General features: G+C 42.9%; 1 protein-coding gene across 1 annotated transcript in view; it reads right to left on the bottom strand.

Moving 5' to 3' along the window:
• The window catches only part of LOC138981451 (uncharacterized), a 29,925-nt gene extending 11,104 nt beyond the window's left edge, over positions 1–18,821 (bottom strand). The window contains exons 1-2 of the mRNA XM_070354370.1: positions 17,139–18,821; positions 12,073–12,164 (exon numbers count right to left, since the gene is read on the bottom strand). Of these exons, the coding sequence (XP_070210471.1) occupies positions 12,073–12,164; positions 17,139–17,228 (182 nt within the window). The 5' untranslated portion in view covers positions 17,229–18,821. The remainder of the gene's footprint in view (positions 1–12,072; positions 12,165–17,138) is intronic.
• Positions 18,822–23,230: the final 4,409 nt, after the last annotated feature.

Here is a 23,230-nt window from a genome sequence, read left to right as displayed (position 1 = left end):
AAAATTATGATCAAAATTAAATTTCCGAAATCGTTATAAAAACTATTTGTGACCCTCCATCACGGAATGAGTCGCATGTCACCTTTGCATGATTTTCATATTTGTACATTTTCCTAAAGAGATTTGTATGCTCCATCCAGTGGTGAAAACCGTTTTAGAAAAGAGCAAAAGCTGTTTGAGTTATAAGCCTGTGACTAAGGTGACCCTCACACTGTTACCAGACACTCCCCGGACTTATATACACAAAGAAAAAAGCCAAGCACCCCCCTTCAATTTCGCAATGACTGATTTTTAAAGTTCTGGTATGGAAACAGTAAGTTCAGGAGCTCGGTTTGACAAATGTTATCGACAAGAGCAACTCTTTGGAAATAACATCACACAAGAAAACTCCAGTTTTGATTGGTTTTAATCGTGATTTGGTACCTTGCCAAAACGTGACGTTTTAACCCTAAAACAGTACCCCTGATAAGTATGGAGCTGCAAGCTGAAAAAGACAGGTTTAGGTAAATGTGTCATGAAAAAAATGTAATTGAGAGTGCTCAGATGGCATACGCGATTCAAAAGTTCAATATCGAGTGAAACCCCCGCGTGCCCGGATGACGGCGTCAACCCTGCGTCTCATCCCTCCAGTCAAACGTCGGATCTGTTCACGGGTCACTTGCAACCACTCACGATGCAAAGCTGCCTCCAATTCACGTAATGTTTGCACAGGAGGCTGCAGAGCTTGTATACGACGCCCCAGGATGTCCCAAACATGCTCCAGCGGATTAAGATCTGGACTCATTGCCGGCCATGGGAGTGTTGTTACAGCGTTGTTCTGGAGGTAGTCCACTACTGCCCTGGATCGATGAGGCCTGGCGTTATCATCCATGTACACGGGTCTTGTGGCAAGTGGGTGGTTGTCAAAATGAGTAACGACAACAGGTTCCAGGACATGTCGCATATACTGATCACCCGTGAGGTTGCCACGTATGGTGACAAGGTCTAGCTTGCAGTCATGGGAAATGCAACCCCAAACCATGACTGACCCGCCACCGAATGGAACAGTTTGTCTGATGTTCCTGGGTGTATAGGCCGTGTTCCTGTGCCTCCATACCCTCAGTCGGCCGTCAGTGACATGGAGAAGGAATCTGCTTTCTTCCGACCAGTGGATCCTCCTCCACGTTCTCAGGTTCCATCTTTGCCGTGCCAGACACCATGCCAAGCGTCTTCTCCTGTGGTCATCTGTCAGTCGGGGACGCTTAATGACTCTCCGGGCTGCCATTCCTGCAGCTTTCAAGCGGTTTCGTACGGTCCTGGTTGACAGATGTCGATTTGGAAGCCATGCTCGTTTCAGGACGGTACTCGTTGAAAATGGCTCACGCCGAATTATTCGGAGAAGTGCTCGGTCTTCACGTTCTGACGTCACACGGGGTCGCCCTGACTGTGGACGGTCCTTCACAGCACCAGTCTGACGATGTTTGCGTACCAAACGGCTGATGACGGTGTAGTGGTAGCCAAGTTGACGACCAATCGCTTTGAAGGATGCTCCTTTAGCATGCATTCCTATAATCTGCCATCGGATCGCCTCTGATAATCGTCTTCTCGCCATGTTCATAGAGAATGTTTGCAAATTGTCGTCGCCCAGTGTTAAATACAGAAATTTGCAGCGTGAGCATACTGCCTTTTTTAACATTCATGGGTTGCATGCTGCACGTGCTTCTCACAGGCAGTGGCGACACAATCTTGACGCGTGAACTTCCCAACCTTATTATGGAAACCCATGTATGTCATTACGAAGAAAAAAAATGGTAAAACAAATTTGACTCAATTATTATCACAAATTCATTCGGGGGGTGCTTGGCTTTTTTCTTTGTGTATATTAAGCCTAGCGCAGAACCGCGCAAGGTGACATGCGACTCATTTCGTGGTGGAGGGTCACATTTCATCTTATTCCTTGTCGGTTCCTGATTCCAAAAACATATAGATATGATATGTTTGGATTAAAAACACGCTCAGAAAGTTAAAACGAAGAGAGGTACAGTAAAGCGTGCTATGAAGCACAGCGCAATCGCTACTGCGCCAAACAGGCTCGTCACTTTCACTGCCTTTTGCACTAGCGGCGGACTACGTTCAGTTTCATTCTGTGAGTTCCACAGCTTGACTAAATGTAGTAATTTCGCCTTACGCGACTTGTTTTGATTTTGTGTTTGGCCAGCTCTTGCAAGAAGCGTACGACAGGCTAACGTTTATTTTGTTCAAACCGTGGGCCGGCCATTAGTTTTAAAAACAAGACATTCTCTATACCGCTGTGCCACCAAAAGGTCCACAAGCACCGTCCAAAAGCTCTAATCAGTTTTTACCAGGCACATCCGATCGTGCTTTCATCGTGCGGTGGGTGCCAAAACCTGTTACCCCGTTTTGCATGCGCTGAGTGTGTACAGTGTGTCACCACACCGCGCCAGTTTTGTCCCGAGCCTTGCAATCAGTTCATTCCCACTACTGGCCGCATTAACGCCATTAGTCCCTTTGCCGTGTTGTTACAGTGACGAAGCCATTTGCAACATCGATCTTTTAGTCTCTAGTTCATGCATGTTTTAACTGCTCCATTACACGCGGCTACTGCTGTGATTACTGCGAGAGTGGGTTACACTCACTGCGGCCTTCAGTTAAGTACCTCCCCCCCCCCAACCCCCAACAAAAACAAACTAGTCGCGTAAGGCGAAAATACAACATTTAGTCAAGTAGCTGTCGAACTCACAGAATGAAACTGAACGCAATGCAACGCAGCAAGACCGTATACTCGTAGCATCGTCAGTCCACCGCGCACGGCAAAGGCAGTGAAATTGACAAGAAGAGCGGGGTAGTACTTGCGCTGAGAAGGATAGCACGCTTTTCTGTACCTCTCTTCGTTTTAACTTTCTGAGCGTGTTTTTAATCCAAACATATCATATCTATATGTTTTTGGAATCAGGAACCGACAAGGAATAAGATGAAGGTGTTTTTAAATTGATTTGGACAATTTAATTTTGATAATAAATGTTATATTGTTAATTTTCAGAGCTTGTTTTTAATCCAAATATAACATATTTATATATTTTTGGAATCAGAAAATGATAAAGAATAAGATGTACGTAAATTTGGATCGTTTTATAAATTTTTTAATTTTTTTACAATTTTCAGATTTTTAATGACCAAACTCACTCATTAGTTTTTAAGCCACCAAGCTGAAATGCAATACCAAACCCCGGCCTTTGTCGAAGATTACTTGACCAAAATTTCAACCAATTTGGTTGAAAAATGAGAGCGTGACAGTGCCGCCTCAACTTTCACGAAAAGCCGGATATGACGTCATCAAAGACATTTATTGAAAAAATGAAAAACACGTATGGGGATTTCATACCCAGGAACTCTCATGTCAAATTTCATAAAGATCGGTCCAGTAGTTTAGTCTGAATCGCTCTACACACACACACAGACAGACAGACAGACAGACACACACACACATACACCACGACCCTCGTCTCGATTCCCCCCTCTACGTTAAAATATTTAGTCAAAACTTGACTAAATATAAAAAACACAAAAAACAAACCCACAAACCAAACACCTCTGCCCCCCCTTCTCCACTAAAGTACAGGCAAAGACAGGTCAGCCAACACATTAGCTCTTTGGTAAAGGCACTTTTTTTTTGGGGGGGGGGGGGTGTATACAATGGTACCTGCTATGAAAGAAATCCACCAACAATGTCCTACGTTCCAGGTGGCCTTTCACGAGAAGGTTGCTTTTGTTAAATAAACACACAAACTGGACAATACAAACTGAACTTTATTGCGGGGCGGTGTTCTGTTATCCGGCAGAGGAAATTGACATCACTGGTACCGCTGTTTGACAGGTATTGTTTCAGTGACGTAAATCTGGGTTGAAGAGTTCACCTACACGGGACTGAATGATTTGCTGCTTTAGACACCGGCAAGGCTTTTAGAAAGCTTTTTGTCTCAGTTTGAAAATGCTTTCGACTCAAAGCATAACATTTGAAAAAATGTCCGTATGTTTCCTTTCAAACTTCAATGTTAGCTATTTGTTTGTTTGTTTGCTTAAGCCCAGCCGACCACGAAGGGCCATATCAGGGCGGTGCTGCTTTGACATATAACGTGCGCCACACACAAGACAGAAGTCGCAGCACAGGCTTCATGTCTCACCCAGTCACATTATTCTGACACCGGACCAACCAGTCCTAGCACTAACCCCATAATGCCAGACGCCAGGCGGAGCAGCCACTAGATTGCCAATTTTAAAGTCTTAGGTATGACCCGGCCGGGGTTCGAACCCACGACCTCCCGATCACGGGGCGGACGCCTTATCACTAGGCCAACGGCCGTGCCGGTCAATGTTACCTAACAGAGTTTGTAAGCCATACATGTGATAGAGTCATGTAGATAAATTGTTTATCCTGTATACGTGAGAGAGACACTCGTGAGATAACAATCGTTCAAATCACACGTGTGTATATCATGTAAATGAGGTCATGTCAAGCAAGTCTGGCAGGGACCTGTTTTTCCAATGCTTATGATGCCAAAGACACCGAGACAAATGTCATTATAGAAACAAAATTGCGCTCGCTTTTTATTACCCTCGATGAATTTTCGAACTAACACGTCACGCCACACTTTCAGAGTGACGTTTCTTTGCTTTGACGTAATAGATTGCACGATGCTTTAGAATAGATCTAGGTTCCAAAACTAGCGTCTTCAATTTAGCTGCCTCGACTGCAGGACATTTTCAGTAAAATACACGTAAATGTAGGATAAACAGAATACTACATGGCTTGCTGTGTCGTATAACGTACATTTATGTATCAATCCATTTCAGTTATTTTTACTTTTTACGACTGAACGCACTCAGATATTGTAGCCTTGGCCTAAAGCAGTTAATGCGATCTTTATTCAGCCTCTGTCACACGACTCAAAGAAGATAAATCCTGTTTTGAATCGATGCATACTCATTTGGACTTAGTTATTTGGAAGAACCAATGTAAAGATACTAAAAGAAGGACCTATACATACACGGGCCTGTATACAGTGACAGACAAGCACATGTTTTTACAGATAGACAGACAGACAGACAATCGGACGGACATACACAAACACACACACACACACACACACACACACACTCACACTCACACACATAATCCCTAACGCACTCAGACAGACATACATACAGACAGTCACATGCACGCAGACAGACAGACATACAGACAGGCAGACAGACAGATAGACAGACAGACAGACAGAAAGACAGCCATCCAGTCAGACCGTCACATGCACGCAGACAGACAGACAGACAGACAGAGCACACACATACACTCTCACACACAGACACATCACACACACACACACACACACACACACACACACACACGTGAAATGTTCCCCTCAGGGATACAACACAGAAACTAGTTAGGCCCTACTCAGAGACAACGTTTCCCTTCCTGGAAGCAATTAATGATAGTTATCCAAGAAATTGCTTTCAGGGACTATTGTTTTGAGGCTTATCACACCTAGATTAGCTGCCCGCCGGATCCGACTTGGGATTACCTTTCTGCTGGAAGCAACAGTTTTCCGTGCATAGCTTGTCAGGAAAAGTGATCGTATCATTGTTTTGCTTTACGGGTGTTTTGGTGATCACCGTTTGACGATGAGAAGCAACACGTTTTTCGTGCTGGCATTGCTCAAGTTTGGAAAAGTGTCACGTATCAGTGTTTTGCTTTACGGGTGTTTTGCTGATCACCGTTTGACGATAAGAAGCAACACGTTTTTCGTGCTGGCATTGCTCAAGTTTGGAAAAGTGTCACGTATCAGTGTTTTGCTTTACGGGTGTTTTGCTGATCACCGTTTGACGATAAGAAGCAACACGTTTTTCGTGCTGGCATTGCTCAAGTTTGGAAAAGTGTCACGTATCAGTGTTTTGCTTTACGGGTGTTTTGCTGATCACCGTTTGACGATAAGAAGCAACACGTTTTTCGTGCTGGCATTGCTCAAGTTTGGAAAAGTGTCACGTATCAGTGTTTTGCTTTACGGGTGTTTTGGTGATCACCGTTTGACGATAAGAAGCAACACGTTTTTCGTGCTGGCATTGCTCAAGTTTGGAAAAGTGTCACGTATCAGTGTTTTGCTTTACGGGTGTTTTGGTGATCACCGTTTGACGATAAGAAGCAACACGTTTTTCGTGCTGGCATTGCTCAAGTTTGGAAAAGTGTCACGTATCAGTGTTTTGCTTTACGGGTGTTTTGCTGATCACCGTTTGACGATAAGAAGCAACACGTTTTTCGTGCTGGCATTGCTCAAGTTTGGAAAAGTGTCACGTATCAGTGTTTTGCTTTACGGGTGTTTTGGGGATCACCGTTTGACGATAAGAAGCAACACGTTTTTCGTGCTGGCATTGCTCAAGTTTGGAAAAGTGTCACGTGTCAGTGTTTTGCTTGTGGGAGTTTTGATGGGGGACGGCAAGAAAAGACCAGTTTTACACGTAATCAGAGAGTGTTGCGGACCTGTTGTTGTGGTATTGTTTGGATGAACGTATTGGGCTTGATTGTTTTATTTGTGCACATTTTGATGAGACACATTCTAAAAGCAGTACAAAGGTACATCTGAGAGATGGAAAATGGGAGAGTAACATGTTCGTAATGCAGGAAAGAGATGGTGGGAGGGGGGAGAGAGAGAGAGAGAGAGAGAGAGAGAGAGGGTGACCGAGAGAGAGAGAGAGAGAGAGAGAGAGAGAGAGAGAGAGAGAGAGAGAGAGAGAGAGAGAGAGAGAGAGAGAGAGCCCGAACTCGAAAACTTTATTACCGAGGGATGCTATAGCATTAGGTCCATACGGTCCTTTCTTACAGCTAGTCCCTACTATACTACACACATGAAACAAAGAACAAGCATGAAATGGCACCGCCATCAGCTGCCCTTGCGCTAACTTACCCCCCCCCCACTCCCCCCGGGTACCATGTGTTATCAACAGTTTTCTATTATTTCAACGAGTGAGAGAAGACTTGCCAACAGGCCAAAAAGAAACTATGAGAGAGAGATAACTTTATTTTACAAGGATAAAGATTTAAGGGTAAGCGAAAGAGTTCTCGTGATTGTTTTAATTAAAAAACTCATTCATAAAAACTAGAGACTAGGTTTCTGGTCAAAACGAATGATTAATCTGCTGTATCATTCGCTTGTTGGAAAGACAATCGGCCTACGCGCATCTCTCAAATATGACCTTCTCTTGTCTACTGTCTCGGAAGATTTATTCTACTCCCAAATAGCACTTCTTTGCACCTCTTATGACTCCTTCGTCCTCTAGAATCCCGTACCCATACCAAATACGAGCTGATTTGGTGAACTAAAGCACATTTCTACTTGCAAAACCCATCGAACAGCCATTTCCGGTGCTCGATCGCGGACATTTTCAGCTTTGAAGGCTATTTACGGGCAAATATCAATCGCTCCCTGACTTTTTATGCATCGAGAAATCAAACAATACCTAGAAAACAGACAAAACTTGCCTTCACACGTGTCATGAGCGGCCTTCGGCTTCTGTTCGGCCTTTGACAGGTTATCCCCCGTGTTAATGGAAGCATACTATACACTCTCTCTTTCACGCATCCTCACCCACACTCGCACAAAATGTACACCGACATAGTCGTTAAGAGAGAGACAGACAGACAGATAGATAGACAGACAGACAGACAGACAGACAGACAGACAGATAGATAGACAGACAGACAGACAGACAGACAGACAGAGACAAAGTCTGCAGAATCTTCACTTTGATGAAGGCGGCAGTCTAAAGAAAGAAGAAGAAGGGGATGGAGGGGATAATTGATCGAAAGTCGGGTGCAACAGTGCGAATCCATTTCAAGCCATACAAATCATGTGCTACACGGTCACGCTCCGTCGGACACGAACATGTCTGTTATATATTGCAGACCTGGAATCGATCTCCGCAGATATGCATGGGTGGGCACAACCGATATATATCTTTCTTTGCCAATGTTTTCTGATCCAGTAAGTGAATAATGTGCCAACTCCTCTTCATTATGATTATGTATAATAATAATTTTATGAAGACGTAGCCAATTTTTTTCTCTCTTGTGAAGTATCTTAGTAAGGCAAAAAAAAAAATAGTCTGTTTACGGTATCCCGACCGACCCTATTTTTTCGCGCGACCCTAGACTTTTTTTTGGCATTTGGAAGAAAAAAATTAAATTTTTATTTTTTTTATTTTTTTAAAAGTCTTTGTTTTTTGGCAAAATAACTTAAAAATATGGTTTTTTGGAGAAAAAAAAATCCCGACCTACCGACCTTATTTTTTTTGCCTATGTTACCGTAAACAGACTTTTTTTGTGTGTGCCTAATAGCGTATACTGTGGTTGGAAGCACAAAGACAGAGAACCTGGTTCGACGCCAACAGAACGCATTTGAATTAGAAGGAATCTTTCATGTGGAACTTGCCGCGTGTTCATTTCAATAGATAATTATACATACATGTTTGTTTATATGTCTGTCTACTCGGGTCTTTATGTGTGTGTATGTGTGTGTGTGTGTGTGTGTGTGTGTGTGTGTGTGTGTGTGTGTGTGTGTGTGTGTGTGTGTGAGTGTGAGTGTGTGTGTGTGTTTGTCTGTTTGTCTGTTTATATCTTACCATTATCTAACCCACTTGTTCTATTGTGACTTTTCACGTAGGGTATGTGTGTGAGTGTGTAGCTCAAAGTACGTACAAAACGAAAACCTGGTTAGATACTGGCATCATGAATTTGTAATATATCGTGTGAAATTTTCGATGAACTTGACTTTCTTGATTTACAATTCTCTTCTACGTCACTCTGTGCATAAGCGTTCTCAATCTTATAATTATCGTCACGCTGTTATTTGAGACCAAAATTCATGGGTGTCTTATCTACATCGTTTTGTGCCTAGGTATCAGTTCTCCTAGAGATGTATGTATGTTGCCCCTTTTCCTATTTTTTTCAGAAACCTTCTAAGCGTTTAAATTAAATCATCGTGAAACACAAAGGAAGAGAACTAACTGAATGTGGTTGCCAGCTGTTGTGCGTAATTCTGTCAACGCAAAAGCAAAATTGATTTGTTTAATACGTGTCCAACCACAAGCAGATGATCATACTTGAAGATGAAAAACCTGTCGTCCAACCGAATATGTTTTTCTCACAGCAGTAAGAGAGGTGTATTTTTCAATTAAAAGAAAGTAAGTAAGTCATTAGCTAACAAGCATTCGTCATACCTGCGTTTTGAGCTTGGCCAAGCTAAACTGAGGGATGGGGCGGGTTAAACGTTCAGTGGGGGAACTCACGATCTTAGAATTCAAAGTTTTTATTGAGCTGCTGATATCGCACCCCTCTGATAGTCGAATTACTTGTTTTTGTCGTGCACTTATTTAATGTTTGAAGCGATTTTTATTCCTCAGTTTCTAATTATAAAACAGAAAGAAAAAGAAAAAGATTAAAAAAAACTGAAAAAAAGGTTCGCTGTGATATTCCTGCAACGGTGCGACTTGATGAGTAACAAGTCGCGTAAGGCGAAAATACAATATTTAGTCAAGTAGCTGTCGAACTCACAGAATGAAACTGAACGCAATGCCATTTTACTCGTAGCATCGTCAGGCCACCGCTCATGGCAAAGGCAGTGAAATTGACAAGAAGAGCGGGGTAGTAGTTGCGCTAAGAAGGATAGCACGCTTTTCTGTACCTCTCTTTGTTTTAACTTTCTGAGCGTGTTTTTAATCCAAACATATCATATCTATATGTTTTTGGAATCAGGAACCGACAAGGAATAAGATGAAAGTGTTTTTAAATTTAATTTTGATAATAATTTTTATATATTTAATTTTCAGAGCTTGTTTTTAATCCGAATATAACATATTTATATGTTTTTGGAATCAGCAAATGATGGAGAATAAGATAAACGTAAATTTGGATCGTTTTATAAATTTTTATTTTTTTTTACAATTTTCAGATTTTTAATGACCAAAGTCATTAATTAATTTTTAAGCCACCAAGCTGAAATGCAATACCGAACCCCGGGCTTCGTCGAAGATTACTTGACCAAAATTTGAACCAATTTGGTTGAAAAATGAGGGCGTGACAGTGCCGCCTCAACTTTCACGAAAAGCCGGATATGACGTCATCAAAGACATTTATCAAAAAAATGAAAAAAACGTTCGGGGATTTCATACCCAGGAACTCTCATGTCAAATTTCATAAAGATCGGTCCAGTAGTTTAGTCTGAATCGCTCTACACACACACACACACACAGACACACACACACACACACACACACACACACACACACACACACACACGCACATACACCACGACCCTCGTTTCGATTCCCCCTCGATGTTAAAATATTTAGTCAAAACTTGACTAAATATAAAAAGTCAGGATATTGACGTCTTCGCTTAAAACAAGCCTAGGTCTCTAGGACCCGAAAAGCAATGTTCAGCTAACTAACTAACTAACTAACTGTGGTTCAAGCTAATTTGTTGCTCCACCAGATAATACAGTGTTCTAGATGGTCGAACGTGTAGCAAAGACCTGTACGTGTACGTGTAGATATTACGTCACCCGTGACTCACTTTTTACATTAATTTTAGTCAAGTTTTGACTAAATGTTGTAACGTAGAGGGGGGAATCGAGACGAGGGTGTGGTGTATGTGTGTGTGTGTGTGTGTGTGTGTGTGTGTGTGTGTGTGTGTGTGTGTGTGTGTGTGTCTGTCTGTCTGTCTGTGAGTGTGTGTGTGTAGAGCGATTCAGACTAAACTACTGGACCAATCTTTATGAAATTTTACATGAGAGTTCCTGGGAATGATATCCCCGGATTTTTTGGGATTTTTTTCGATAAATGTATTTGATGACGTCATATCCGGCTTTTTGTAAACGTTGAGGTGGCACTGTCATACCCTCATTTTTCAATCAAATTGATTGAAATTTTGGCCAAGCAATCTTCGACGAAGGCCGGACTTCGGTATTGCATTTCAGCTTGGTGGCTTAAAAATTAATTAATGACTTTGGTCATTAAAAATCTGAAAATTGTAAAAAAAAAATGTTTTTATAAAACGATCCAAATTTACGTTCATCTTATTCTTTATCGTGTTCTGATTCCAAAAACATATACATATGTTATATTTGGATTAAAAACAAGCTCTGAAAATTAAAACTATAAAAATTATGATCAAAATTAAATTTCCGAAATCGATTTAAAAACAATTTCATCTTATTCCTTGTCGGTTCCTGATTCCAAAAACATATACATATGATATGTTTGGATTAAAAACACGCTCAGAAAGTTAAAACGAAGAGAGGTACAGTAAAGCGTGCTGTGCAGCACAGCGCAACCGCTACCGCGCCAAACAGGCTCGTCACTTTCACTGCCTTTTGCACTAGCGGCGGACTACGTTCAGTTTCATTCTGTGAGTTCCACAGCTTGACTAAATGTAGTAATTTCGCCTTACGCGACTTTTTTTTATTTTTTTTATCCAATGTTCCAAATGCATACGTTGATTTGCTCCCACCAAGACTGCAGATCTTGGCAAACGCGTGACGTAAAAACTAGATTTGAGTGACGTTTCCCGTACACGTTCCCGTACACGTCCTCAAAAGAGCTGATCTAGATCTTGCTAATGTCTACAAGAGACGAGGGCAAAAACCACGTGATATAAAAGATATTTCTGAAGGGAAGGGTGGGGAGGACGTTGAAGGAGGATTGGAGAGATAACAGTAATCATCAGAAATGATTGAAGTTAGTTCCCTTTAGTTCTCAGCAGTCACGTGACTTGTGACTGCTGACCACTTCTTCTGTGTAGTGCCCTGTGCATGTAAGGGCAGAGAAGGCGTTTGTCATTACAATTTGCTTAAACTTTTGATTTGTGTTTAATCATTTTTGAATAATGTATGTTTGATAAAAAAAAAAACAGAAAAAAACGCCCACGTCACTTCCTGATTTATATTTTTTTCCCTTGTTAAGTATATGGCAACTTCTCAAATGTTCGCATTTTGCATCTTCCAAAATACAGTATAACATACGTACCAGAAATACCAGAGCTCGTACCAGCAGTTATCATCTCCTTTTTTGTGCCGCGTGCCTGACGTTTCGTCCTTACCGCAGCTTCCAGATTCCGCCTGAAATCATCATCATCATCATCATCATCATCATCATCATCATCATCATCATCATCATCATCATCATCATCATCGTAGTCGTCGTCGTCGTCGTCATCATCATCAGCAGCATCAGCATCATTATCATTATCATCATCATCATCATCATCATCATCGTCATCATCGTCGTCATCATCGTCGTCATCATCATCATCGTCATCATCGTCATCATCATCATCATCATCGTCGTCGACGTCACCATCATCATCAGCAGCACCTGCATTGAGGTTATCGTCAACGGCAACTGCTGCGACGACGACAAAGACCCCAACGGTGCTACTGCCGCTGCCTCGTCATTCTCCTCATCATCATAATCATAATATTCATCATCATCGTCTTCACCGTCGTCATATTACTCCTATGTTTCATCTATGGTGTCTTACTTTTAGCGCCATCAATACCCATAATGTCTCAGTTGCAGTTGCGCGCACGATACAAGTGCCTCGAATTGTTCCAGTGATTAAACTAATCCGCTTACAGTTACAGACTTTGTTTTTCTTTCTCGGCCTCTCGATTTAGGTTCGGACAGGCATGCGATTACGAGTAAAGTCAAGTTCTGGGACCCTCGAACTGCCCTCGTAAAAGGCTAGTGCTTTTAAACCAAACATCTAGCCCAGAGTTCTGATTCCGCTCACTCTGTCACTGTACTCCGCTGTCATTCGCGTGCAATAAACTGACATTGGCAAGATCGAAACATACAGACCATGATGGACAAATGTTACATACTTTGGAGCAATTCATTTTTGAATGTGTAACTGGCATGATTGCGACAAAATATAAACTTATAACTAAGCCTAAGCTAACCTCATATACTCTAACTTGAAGTGTTCCGCTTTTGAACACACTTTCTGTAGCACGTTTTGAAGACAGTGTGACATATTATAGTACATAGTTCTAATAGCAAAAGTAGCACACAGAGTAAACACGAGTTTTGTGCTTGATGTTGCAATGAATGTTTCATAAAAGTGTATAGCCAGTGACAATCTGCGCTGAAATGGAGGAATAATGTGTCGCTATTGTTGTTGTCATTGACAATCAATAAAAACGTTTCTAGTTTTCATTGTAAGAACGACGTCAACTCTTTCCTAGACATAATGCACTCGTGTCTACAATGGGTCGCTGCAGTAGCTTATGCAAACATCTACCTGTCGGTGACTGCCCGTTTTGCTGACACAATTATACACGTTGGTGTTGACGTCAGAAGTCTTGGATCATGTCTGGTGTATCGACAGACGGACAGACAGGCAGACAGACAGTTAGACACACAGACAGACAGACAGGCAGACTGGCAGCCAGACAGACATCCAGCCAGCTAGCCAGTCAGCCAGCCAGAGACAAAAAGAGAGACAGAGCCAGAGACAAATACGCACAGACAGACTACACACACACGCACACACACACACACCCACACACACACACAGACACACACACACACACACTCACACACAGACAGACACACACACACACACACACACACACACACACACACACACACACACACACCAAAAAAAGAACTGTTCCAAAATAAAAATTGCATAAAGCTTTCCGCAGTTTCAACAGCACAACAAGATTCTTGCACTAAAAATCTCTAATGTCTCGGGCAAAACAAGAACGGCCAATCGACTAATTACTGCATGAACAGATTCCAGCAACAGTTTCAGGCATACAGGAATAGTAACGAGTGCTTCGATTTCTCCAGTTACCAGGTGATTTGGGGGATAAGCGTGATTACACGGAGAAAAGTCGATCAACGTTCAGCTGGTAACACTTTAAAATGGATGTTGTCCACGGAGGAATAACAACAACATGAAACGATTTCTTTTGCTTTTTAGCTGAAAGAAATCGTTGCAAAATCTTGATTACAAGTGATACAACTTTAAGTCTGTGAGAAACTTGATGATGCTACCTAAGTGTTAAACTGACTGACTTGCAAAGCATGTCATACATGACTGTTCGTCATAAATTAATTATTTCTATTTGTAACTTAGTTTTGAAGACACCAGAAAACGCCATGGGCTTGTTGTTGTTTTTATGCTTAAAAATCTATGTAAATGTCATGAATATCTAAAACAGTGTTTAACTTTAAACCACGTCGATGAGAACAGGAAGAAATAATAGTTTACAACGGAGGCAGTATTTTATACTCTTCAGTTGTGGAGTCCTTTTTTGTAGCCCTAAGGAATTGAATACATATATACAACTAGATGATTACCCGCTTCGCCGGGTACCGGCTTCGCCGGGATGATCGCGAGACGGAGTATGAATACCCGGCTTCGCCGGGAAGAAGTAGAGCCGAATACCCGGCTTCGCCGGGTACCCGGCCGGGTGAGTTGCGCACCGTACGCCGGCTTCTCCGGGTACCCGCGATTGACGCCACACGAAGTAAGGGAGGTAAACGCGCAAAACACTGGAGAAGATAAGGAAGAGTTACTGGAAATGGATCTACAGAAAAACCAAAATCGGTTCAGCGCTGCGCGCTGAGAGCACGGGTTGAAAATTTTCATCGACCAGATTGTGTCCGGGGTCTACCTGAATATGCCCACCAAATTTGAAGCAGATCCATCGAGAACTGTGGCCGTGCATCGCGAAGAGAGACAGACAGACAGACAGACAGACACACACACACAAGCCGTATATAGATATAGATAGAATCTGTCTTTAACGACCACCCAAGGGAAGGGACCAACAAAAAGTGGTCATTATAGACAGGGTGTCGCTACGGAAAGGTGAATTGTATAGATATAAATTGGAAGGGTATTCCTTGGGATAGTCGTTATGGGCAGTAATGAGAGGTAGTCTCAAGGCAAGTTCGACTGACATGCAATTTAAAAATTAACCAACACTATAATCCCCGAGGTTTCCCTTCTAGACAGTCAGGACAGCCAAACCTAGTAGGCCAACAGAAAGCTTTCTTAATAGACATGTGATCGGTATGCAAAGATGAGGAAATAATCCCGTCCAGACTTCTCAGTTGGGTTGATCGTAATGGGCAGGTGGTCGTTGTCAAGAGGTAGTCGCAAGGCAGGTTCGACTGACATAATAATAATAATAATAAATGAGCATTTATATAGCGCAACATCATAACTTTCCAATTATGCTCTTTGCGCTTGACACATTTAAAATTAAAACACAATTATACAAGCATTTACATCTACATTCATAGTCAGCAACGCTTAATTAAAAGCATACACCATCAAACATACATACAAAATATTCTTCCACTAACTAAGTAATAAAAACATGAATAAAATAGGAAGTGAAAACAAGGAAATACATGCAATTCAGAAATTCACCAACACCATAATCACCGAGGTTTCTCTACCAGACAGTCAGGACAGCCAAACCTGCCCTGTCGACCACCTCCTGACAACGACCACCTGCCCATTACGATCAACCCAACTGAGAAGTATCTTACGCGGAGATATTCACGAAATCTACGTAATGTCAAAACCGAGGGTAAGCCCATACCTCACAGTTGTATAACGAGATTACTTTGACGTACACTGTTTTTGAATAGTTGTACAAGCCTCAAGTGACAGAATTGTGCGGACATGAACACACATATACGCACGCACGCACGCACGCTCAGTACAGACACACACGCACGCATGCACACACAAAAAGAGACACACACACCCGACCACACATACACGAACGGACAGACAGACACACACACACACACACACACACACACACACACACGCGCGCACACACAAATACAGAGAGAGACTTTTTTGGCTTTTGGATGGTTTATTGTACGTATGGCCATTGGCCCATATACAAACCAGGGAAGAGGGGATGTGGGTTAGGGGAATTTTACACATATACACGTCTTACACATTTATCCTCACATGTTATATAATAATCGTTTACAATTACAACGGTACCATCTCTAACATTGCAGTGTTTCAGAGAGAGAGAGAGAGAGAGAGAGAGAGAGAGAGAGAGAGTCTGAAGTCTGAAGTCTGAAGTCTGAATATTTTAATGAGTAGGCCTTGGGCCCTTTTCATGGAAATGAGCACATCTCAAGCACCAGCATACAAATGCACATATTGATGTTTCGTTTACGGATTATGGATTACGAATGGAAAGCGCCTTCATGACAAATGTAGAAAAACGTAGCAATAGCGGCTTACTAGTGTTTGAAAACAGCATGGTTAATTTAAACAATGATGGGATTCTAGTGTATTTTCGTGGAATATAATATTCTCTTAACTCAGCATATTTAGGGCATACTAAAATAAAGTGGACTTCATCTTCAACACTGCCACAACAAAATGGACAAGATAAATCAGCGGAGGTTGCATTTAAATTAAAGCGAAATCGATGCACTTTCAGAGGAGATACTCCCAATCTAAGTCTAATCAGAAGATTTCTAGCTTTAATATGTTTCAAATCACTTAAATAGTTGGATAATCTTAGGGTTGATTTGAAGGTTCTGTACAGAGAGAAACGTTCACTTCCTTGTACATTTTAGAGAGAGAGAGAGAGAGAGAGAGAGAGAGAGAGAGAGAGAGAGAGAGAGAGAGAGAGAGAGAGAGAGAGAGAGAGTTGTTCTGTGGTGCCCATACTCTTAAACACCAACAAACCAGCAAACCAGCTTATCTTCTTGTCAGTCAATAAACCAGTCAGTCGGTTGGTCAGCCAGTCAACAAACGACCCAATCAATCAATCAATCAATCAATCAATCAATCAATCAAACAACCAGCCAGCCAACCAATCAATCAATCAATCAAGTAATCAAGCAATCAACCAGCCAACCAATCAATCAATCAATCAATCAATTAATCAACCAATCAACAAACCAATCAATCAATATCAACCATGCAGCCAACAAATCACAAGTTAAATCGAAGAAACAACATATACGTAGGGTGGCTCAGCAGAGAAGTATTTTACACACACCTGTCCACAGTACTTTATATAATGACATACCTGGTGAAAGGCGGTCTGGAACGCACACAAGAGAACTAAGACTTTCCATTTGCACTGCTGCCAGTCACAGCCATCAAATATAGAGGCCATATTTCCATGGCTGGAACCAGTTTAAGTGACGAAAACCACTCCAAGCCACACTGGTAGTCCTACATTTTTGTGTGTGGAAAACAAAGCAAACAAAAAACGACCTCAAAGTCGCAAGTTAGGTCGACCTGTTCTGCATGTTCACACACCGGGTACAATTCCAAAATGTCACCGTCCCACCGCCGCACTTTCAACTCGCCTGAATTATTCTCTCAGTCAGGGCTTGCAGCAGTGCGATTATTCCAGCTACGTTAGCTCACTGAACCGCCGTTCAGTTTATGGCGTGCGTGTGTCTGTATGTACAACCTACACAGGTAAGAAATCCACAAACTGAACAGGTGTCGCGTCAGTCCCGGCTGATCGACTACAGAACAGGACACACACACACACACACACACACACGTTTTGCCTGGTCAGTGAATAACCTGAAGGTATAGCAGACTAGAACTGTACCCACGGAATACGCGCGATATAAGCCTCATATTGATTGATTGACTATTAGCTGGCAGTGAAAGTATAAACGGCCAGCATGCGTGCCAGCCACTCGATCTATCCACCCAGCAAGGAACGTTAACAGGGCTACCCGGCGCGGCAGAGCAAGCAGGCGTAGCGAAATGTCGATATTTCTACCGGCGGACCACGGTGAGGTTCTATACTCGGGTACAGGCGATGAGTTTGTTCTGTTCAGGGTGGGTCGGGGTCGGGTATTTACTGAGTGGTCCGTCTGTAGGTCTGGTAGGGAACACAAAAAGATTTGTGGATTGTGCGTCACTGTTGACGCGCGGATAGACAAAATGTGTGAACCATTGTCGGCATTGATAGTATGAGACTTGCAGGCACTCTGGCAGAGCTGAAACACTCATGTCATGAGGTTCTTGCTCAGAGATCGGGGAGGACAAAGTACCTGCAAGTCTCATATTAACTGAGCAGCACTCTCGTGTGTGTGTGCAGTGTGTGTGTTTGTGTGTGAGAATTAACACAGACAGACAGACAAACAAAGAATAATGGCGAACTAGCGGGTGTGACGACCAGCACGGCCTGCGTAGCTTGCTGTTCTGCGTGGTAGTAGCCTACTACCTCACGCCCCCCCCCTACACACTGACACACTGACGTACGCACCTGACTACCTTATTCCTCCTCTTCATTTCCCTTGTTGACCCTGTACACTCTTCTCTTTTTCTTCCTTTCTGTTTTATCATTTTCCCTTTCTGTACGTTAGAAGTTGAACATAAAATTACTCCCGTGCACGCTAAGACGCAGGATTACTTGTATCTGTAACAGATACAGTAAAATCTCCCACTAACGAGCCTGAAAATGTCCAGAAAAACTTGATCGGTCGTAAAAAAGAGGGGCCTTTATTTGGAGTTTGGGAGGTGTATTTTTTTTTTTACAGGGGAGACAACTGTTGGGCAGTTCAGTCTTTAGTTGTGTTCGTTATCCCATTTTTGTTCCCACTTGATGTGCAAATGGGTTGCATGATGTATGTGCATACACAAGCGCACAGACAGGCAGACATAACACACACTCACACATACACACACACACGGCCTCATAGGCAAACACTCGGGTCATTGACCCGGGGTAAGAAGGTCAGTGTCTGTAAACGGCAGGGCCGGACTAGGCGAAGAGGAGGGGGGGGGGTTGCCAGTGGTGGCCCAGGGGGACATCCCCCCTGGCGGCAGGGGCGGATCAGTTCATTTTATGACTTGTTTTTTTTAAAAGTATATTGTGAAGATATGGGTGTGAAGGCGCGAAGCGCCGAGCCGACGGCGCGAAGCGCCTAGCTTGCTAGGGGGGTCCGGGGGCATGCCCCCCCGGAAAATTTTGAAAAAAAGGATGCAAAATGGTGCAGTCTGGTGCATTCTGAGGATGATCATTACCAGTTTCAGGCAGCAGATTTTGTCACTGATTAATACCCCAAAAATTGAAACTCAATGTAAAATAAAGAAATGCATACCTCATCCAATATTTTTATTTTTTGGCTGGGGGGAGGGGGTCCGGAAACCCTAGAACCCACCCCCCCCCCTCGTTTGTGGGGGTCAGGGGGCAAAGCCCCCTGAAGCTGACGGGTAGATCATATTCTGAGATAGGAAAATGGTCGCTCCTTGCATGAAACGGCATAAAATAAGCAATAATAATAAAAAAAATTAAATAAGTAAGGTACATGTTTAGGCTAGGGGGGGGGTTGCGCAACCCCCATAACCCCCCCGGTAGTCCGGCCCTGAACGGGGACAGGAAGAGTTTCCTCTCAGACTGACATCAAACGGCTCAAAGGAGAGCTCTTATGCCACACACACTGACACACACGGCCTCAGTGAAACTTGGTCATTGGCCTCAGGTGAGAAGGTCAGTGTCTGTAAACTGGGTCAGCATGGACTTTCACGCACTACTGACTAACAGACTACCACCCCTGACTCAGTCTTGATGCGTGACCAACGGTGTGCGTGTTTCACGTGTGCTGGGTAATTACGAACTACTGATTGACCCTATGTTGGTAGGTCGGTCGTCTGAAAAAGGAGGGGGTCGTTCTTGGGAGAGGCCATTACGGGAGGTTCCACTGTGTATATATATATATGTGTGTGTGCGTGTGCGCCACGCCACGGTGTATAGGCTATGTGTTTGTGTGTGCCACGATGTGTGTGTGTGTGTTTCTGTGTGTGTGTGAGAGAGAGACAGAGAGACAGACAGAGACAGACTGACCGACAGAGGCAGAGTTTTAGTGTAAGTTTTCGCCTCTGAGGTCGTAAGTATGCGTGAGCCAAAGCATACCTAAATTACGAAGAGTTTTTGCAGATAAGCCTAAGGCGAGATTTGATTGCCTGTGAATTCTCTACAGACTCAGTGCTGGACTGGATAACGTGATGTAACAACGGACGTTCTTAAGTTTGTTATTCGGTGTCCCAAAATGTCAGAATGTGTGGCCACCAGTGAGGAAATGTTTTAAAGTGGGGCTGTTTTCTTAAGTTATGAATGGATAGTGTTACTGTTGATATACCAGTGGCACGCTTTGCTCAACCCTGGGCCAAAATGCACAAAATCAAACAGACCGGCAGACAGATAAATTGACAGCACACACACCCAGACAGACAGAAAAACACACACACACACACACACACACAAACACACCCAGACAGACAGAAAAACACACACACACACACACACACTTTCATGGTTACCCCTTTCAGCAAAATAACAAAACTGAAAACAAACCACACACTGATAATTATATCGTTTCTTTTTGGTGTCTTATAATTGCAGTGTTTGTGAAACAAATGCAAAACTAATTAGCATAAAAAGTGTATAAAATCAGGACTTAACATTTCTTACATACTGCTTGACTAAAATCTTTACAAACATTGACTATATTCTATACAAGAAACACTTAACAAGGGTAAAAGGAGAAACAGAATCCGTTAGTCGCCTCTTACGACATGCTGGGGAGCATCGGGTAAATTCTTCCCCCTAACCCGCGGGGGGTTGCACATGTTTAACTGCTGTGCAATACTAGAATGGTACAGTCAAACCTGTCCCGGTGGCCACCTCTAATTAACAATCACCTGCCTACAACAACCACTGAAGGGATCATTTGGATGTGTGTGTGTGTGTGTGTGTGTGTGTCAGTGTGTATGTGTGTGTGTGTGTGTCAGTGTGTATGTGTGTGTATATGTGTGTGTGTGTGTGTGTGTGTGTGTGTGTGTGTGTGTGTGTGTGTGTGTGTGTGTGTGTGCGTGCAAGGATGTACGTGTTCGTGTGTGTTGTAGTTTTCCCTTCCAGCTGTTTTATATTTCCTCCAGGAAAGGTACACCCCTGAGAAAGACAAATCAAACTCTGATTAAAACCTGTTATGTGCTACAATGGGGAATGGTCTTAAAAAGGGTATTGCACTGTACAGCTTCAAAAGGAAGAGAGGGCTGCACAAAAGAAAACTTCAACCCACATCTTGAACAAATCAAGTTGTGCACTAGAATATACAGAAGAGTATGTCAGTTAAAAACTGAAGGTCTACTCTGTAAACAGCGTCTAATACTATATCTATCACAATGTTCTGATCAGAAACTGCCATATCTTACAAGGCACCCGTTTAATGAACCAAAAGAAGAGATGGTTCTACCAAAAAAATAGATGCTTTCACCAAAAGAAAAGATGGCTTGAGTGACAAAGAATTAAAGTACACAAAAAAAATTTGATCCGCCAAAAGAATTGCTGTCTGAACAAAAAATAAAATAAACTGGCAAAAGCAAATATACTCAGGCAAAAGAAAATATAATCAGGCAAAAGATTGACTACTTCAGGCAAAAGAAAATATAGTTTCAACAAAAGAAATGGATAGTCATTCTCCAACACAGTGAAACACTTTGAGAGAGAGGCTGGAAACTGATGTCAAGATTTCTCGGAGTTGTTGAGAATGATGTCGCGTGCATGCACGTTTGCATGTTTAGTTTTTCACACAAAAACTTTGGCCACACCACACAGCACTCACAGAACACCGATGCAAATAAATGAAAGTATTTAATAGTTCCCAGTTGGGTGAAATATGGGGGTGACGATGGATGGAACAATGAAAGGGTTACCACGAATGCATGAGGATGAACATAATGAACATGAGAAAGTACACAACAGTCAAAATAATGTCAACAAACGACATACGAGACAATCAGGACAGTCAAACACAAAGCACGTACGTCATAAAGGCCCTCCTCATTCCATAAATGATATCTATCGTAAGAAAGTACTTATCTACACGTTCGACGAATTCAGGGGGGGGGGGGGGGTGCGCCCTCGGGTCGACACCTGCGTCTCTGTCGCGGGGGTGAGAGAATCAGCCCAGTTAAGAGCTGTCACACGGCACACACTCTGCAGCGACGGCGCCGGTTCGATGTTGCTGCCCAACAGCAGCGTGGTTGCGCCGCTGTGACGTTACAAGATAGCTGCTCAAAACAGCGTAATGAAGCCTCGGGGAAGATCCAGAGGGACTGCTCACACAGCAGCGTGGGGGTGACGATGCGAGAGTCCAAACTGGCTGCTCAAGCAGCAGCGTGGTGGTGCCTCCTCCATGCTGTGAAGCTAGGGTTCGCACCTTCCCGTCCGGTCTGTCTTCGACAGTAAACACTGAAAGCCTAGAAGGCCAAAGTCAATATTCTCCCCAAAAATATAAGACACGTGACTTCCTCCTCCAATAGACATCATTATTAGGGATGAGGAGGAAGCACAATGACTAAACTTTGGTTTCCTTCTACGATATAATTTACCATTATAATGATTTCCTTTTAAACCCTATGATGAACACTATTTACAACAACACAAAGACGAGACAAAACAGTACAACTGGTAACTAATGTAGGTTCCCTGTCCCCTGCCACCGGCCGCTAATTCACCTTCAGCAAAAACTGACAAAAGTCTATCCAATTAGACCAAGAAATATGACTTACCTCACACAGGCTAATGAAAATCATCGCGTACACTTTACGCAACCGACTTTAACAAAGTCCACAGTAGACGTACATTACTACTGAAAATAACTTCGAACTCAAACGACAATTCACACACGAATTTCGAAGCCGTTCGACAAACATCTGGTCTCGGCCGAGACAGAAAAAAGAATGCTTATGAATTTTACAGTCAGCAACCAGGTAACCGGTGAACTCTACAAATAGCGCGCAGCCTACCGTGAACGTCCCGTGCAATGCGTGCAAAGCGTGCAAGGCGCGAATCACTGAGCTAAGCCCAGCTACAGGTCTTCCCACCTTGACACAGGTACCTGTCAGCAACGCCCGACCAAGGAACCTTATAACTACATACAACTGTCCGTGACAATGCCCCCCAAGTTAAGCATAGACATCTGTCTACACGGCAAAAGTTCCCTCCTCAACGCATGCCCGACTGAGGTAGTCGGCTCCCACGTTGCGACTACCGGGAATCACCCGCACGGTGACAAAACAAGCAAACAAAAAGATATGCATTATTCCTGTAGCATGCACGTCAAAAATGTACAAAAACTGTGTTTC

This window comes from Littorina saxatilis, linkage group LG12, assembly GCF_037325665.1.
Source record: "Littorina saxatilis isolate snail1 linkage group LG12, US_GU_Lsax_2.0, whole genome shotgun sequence".
NCBI lineage: Eukaryota > Metazoa > Mollusca > Gastropoda > Littorinimorpha > Littorinidae > Littorina > Littorina saxatilis.
This window is presented reverse-complemented; position numbering and strand designations above follow the sequence as displayed.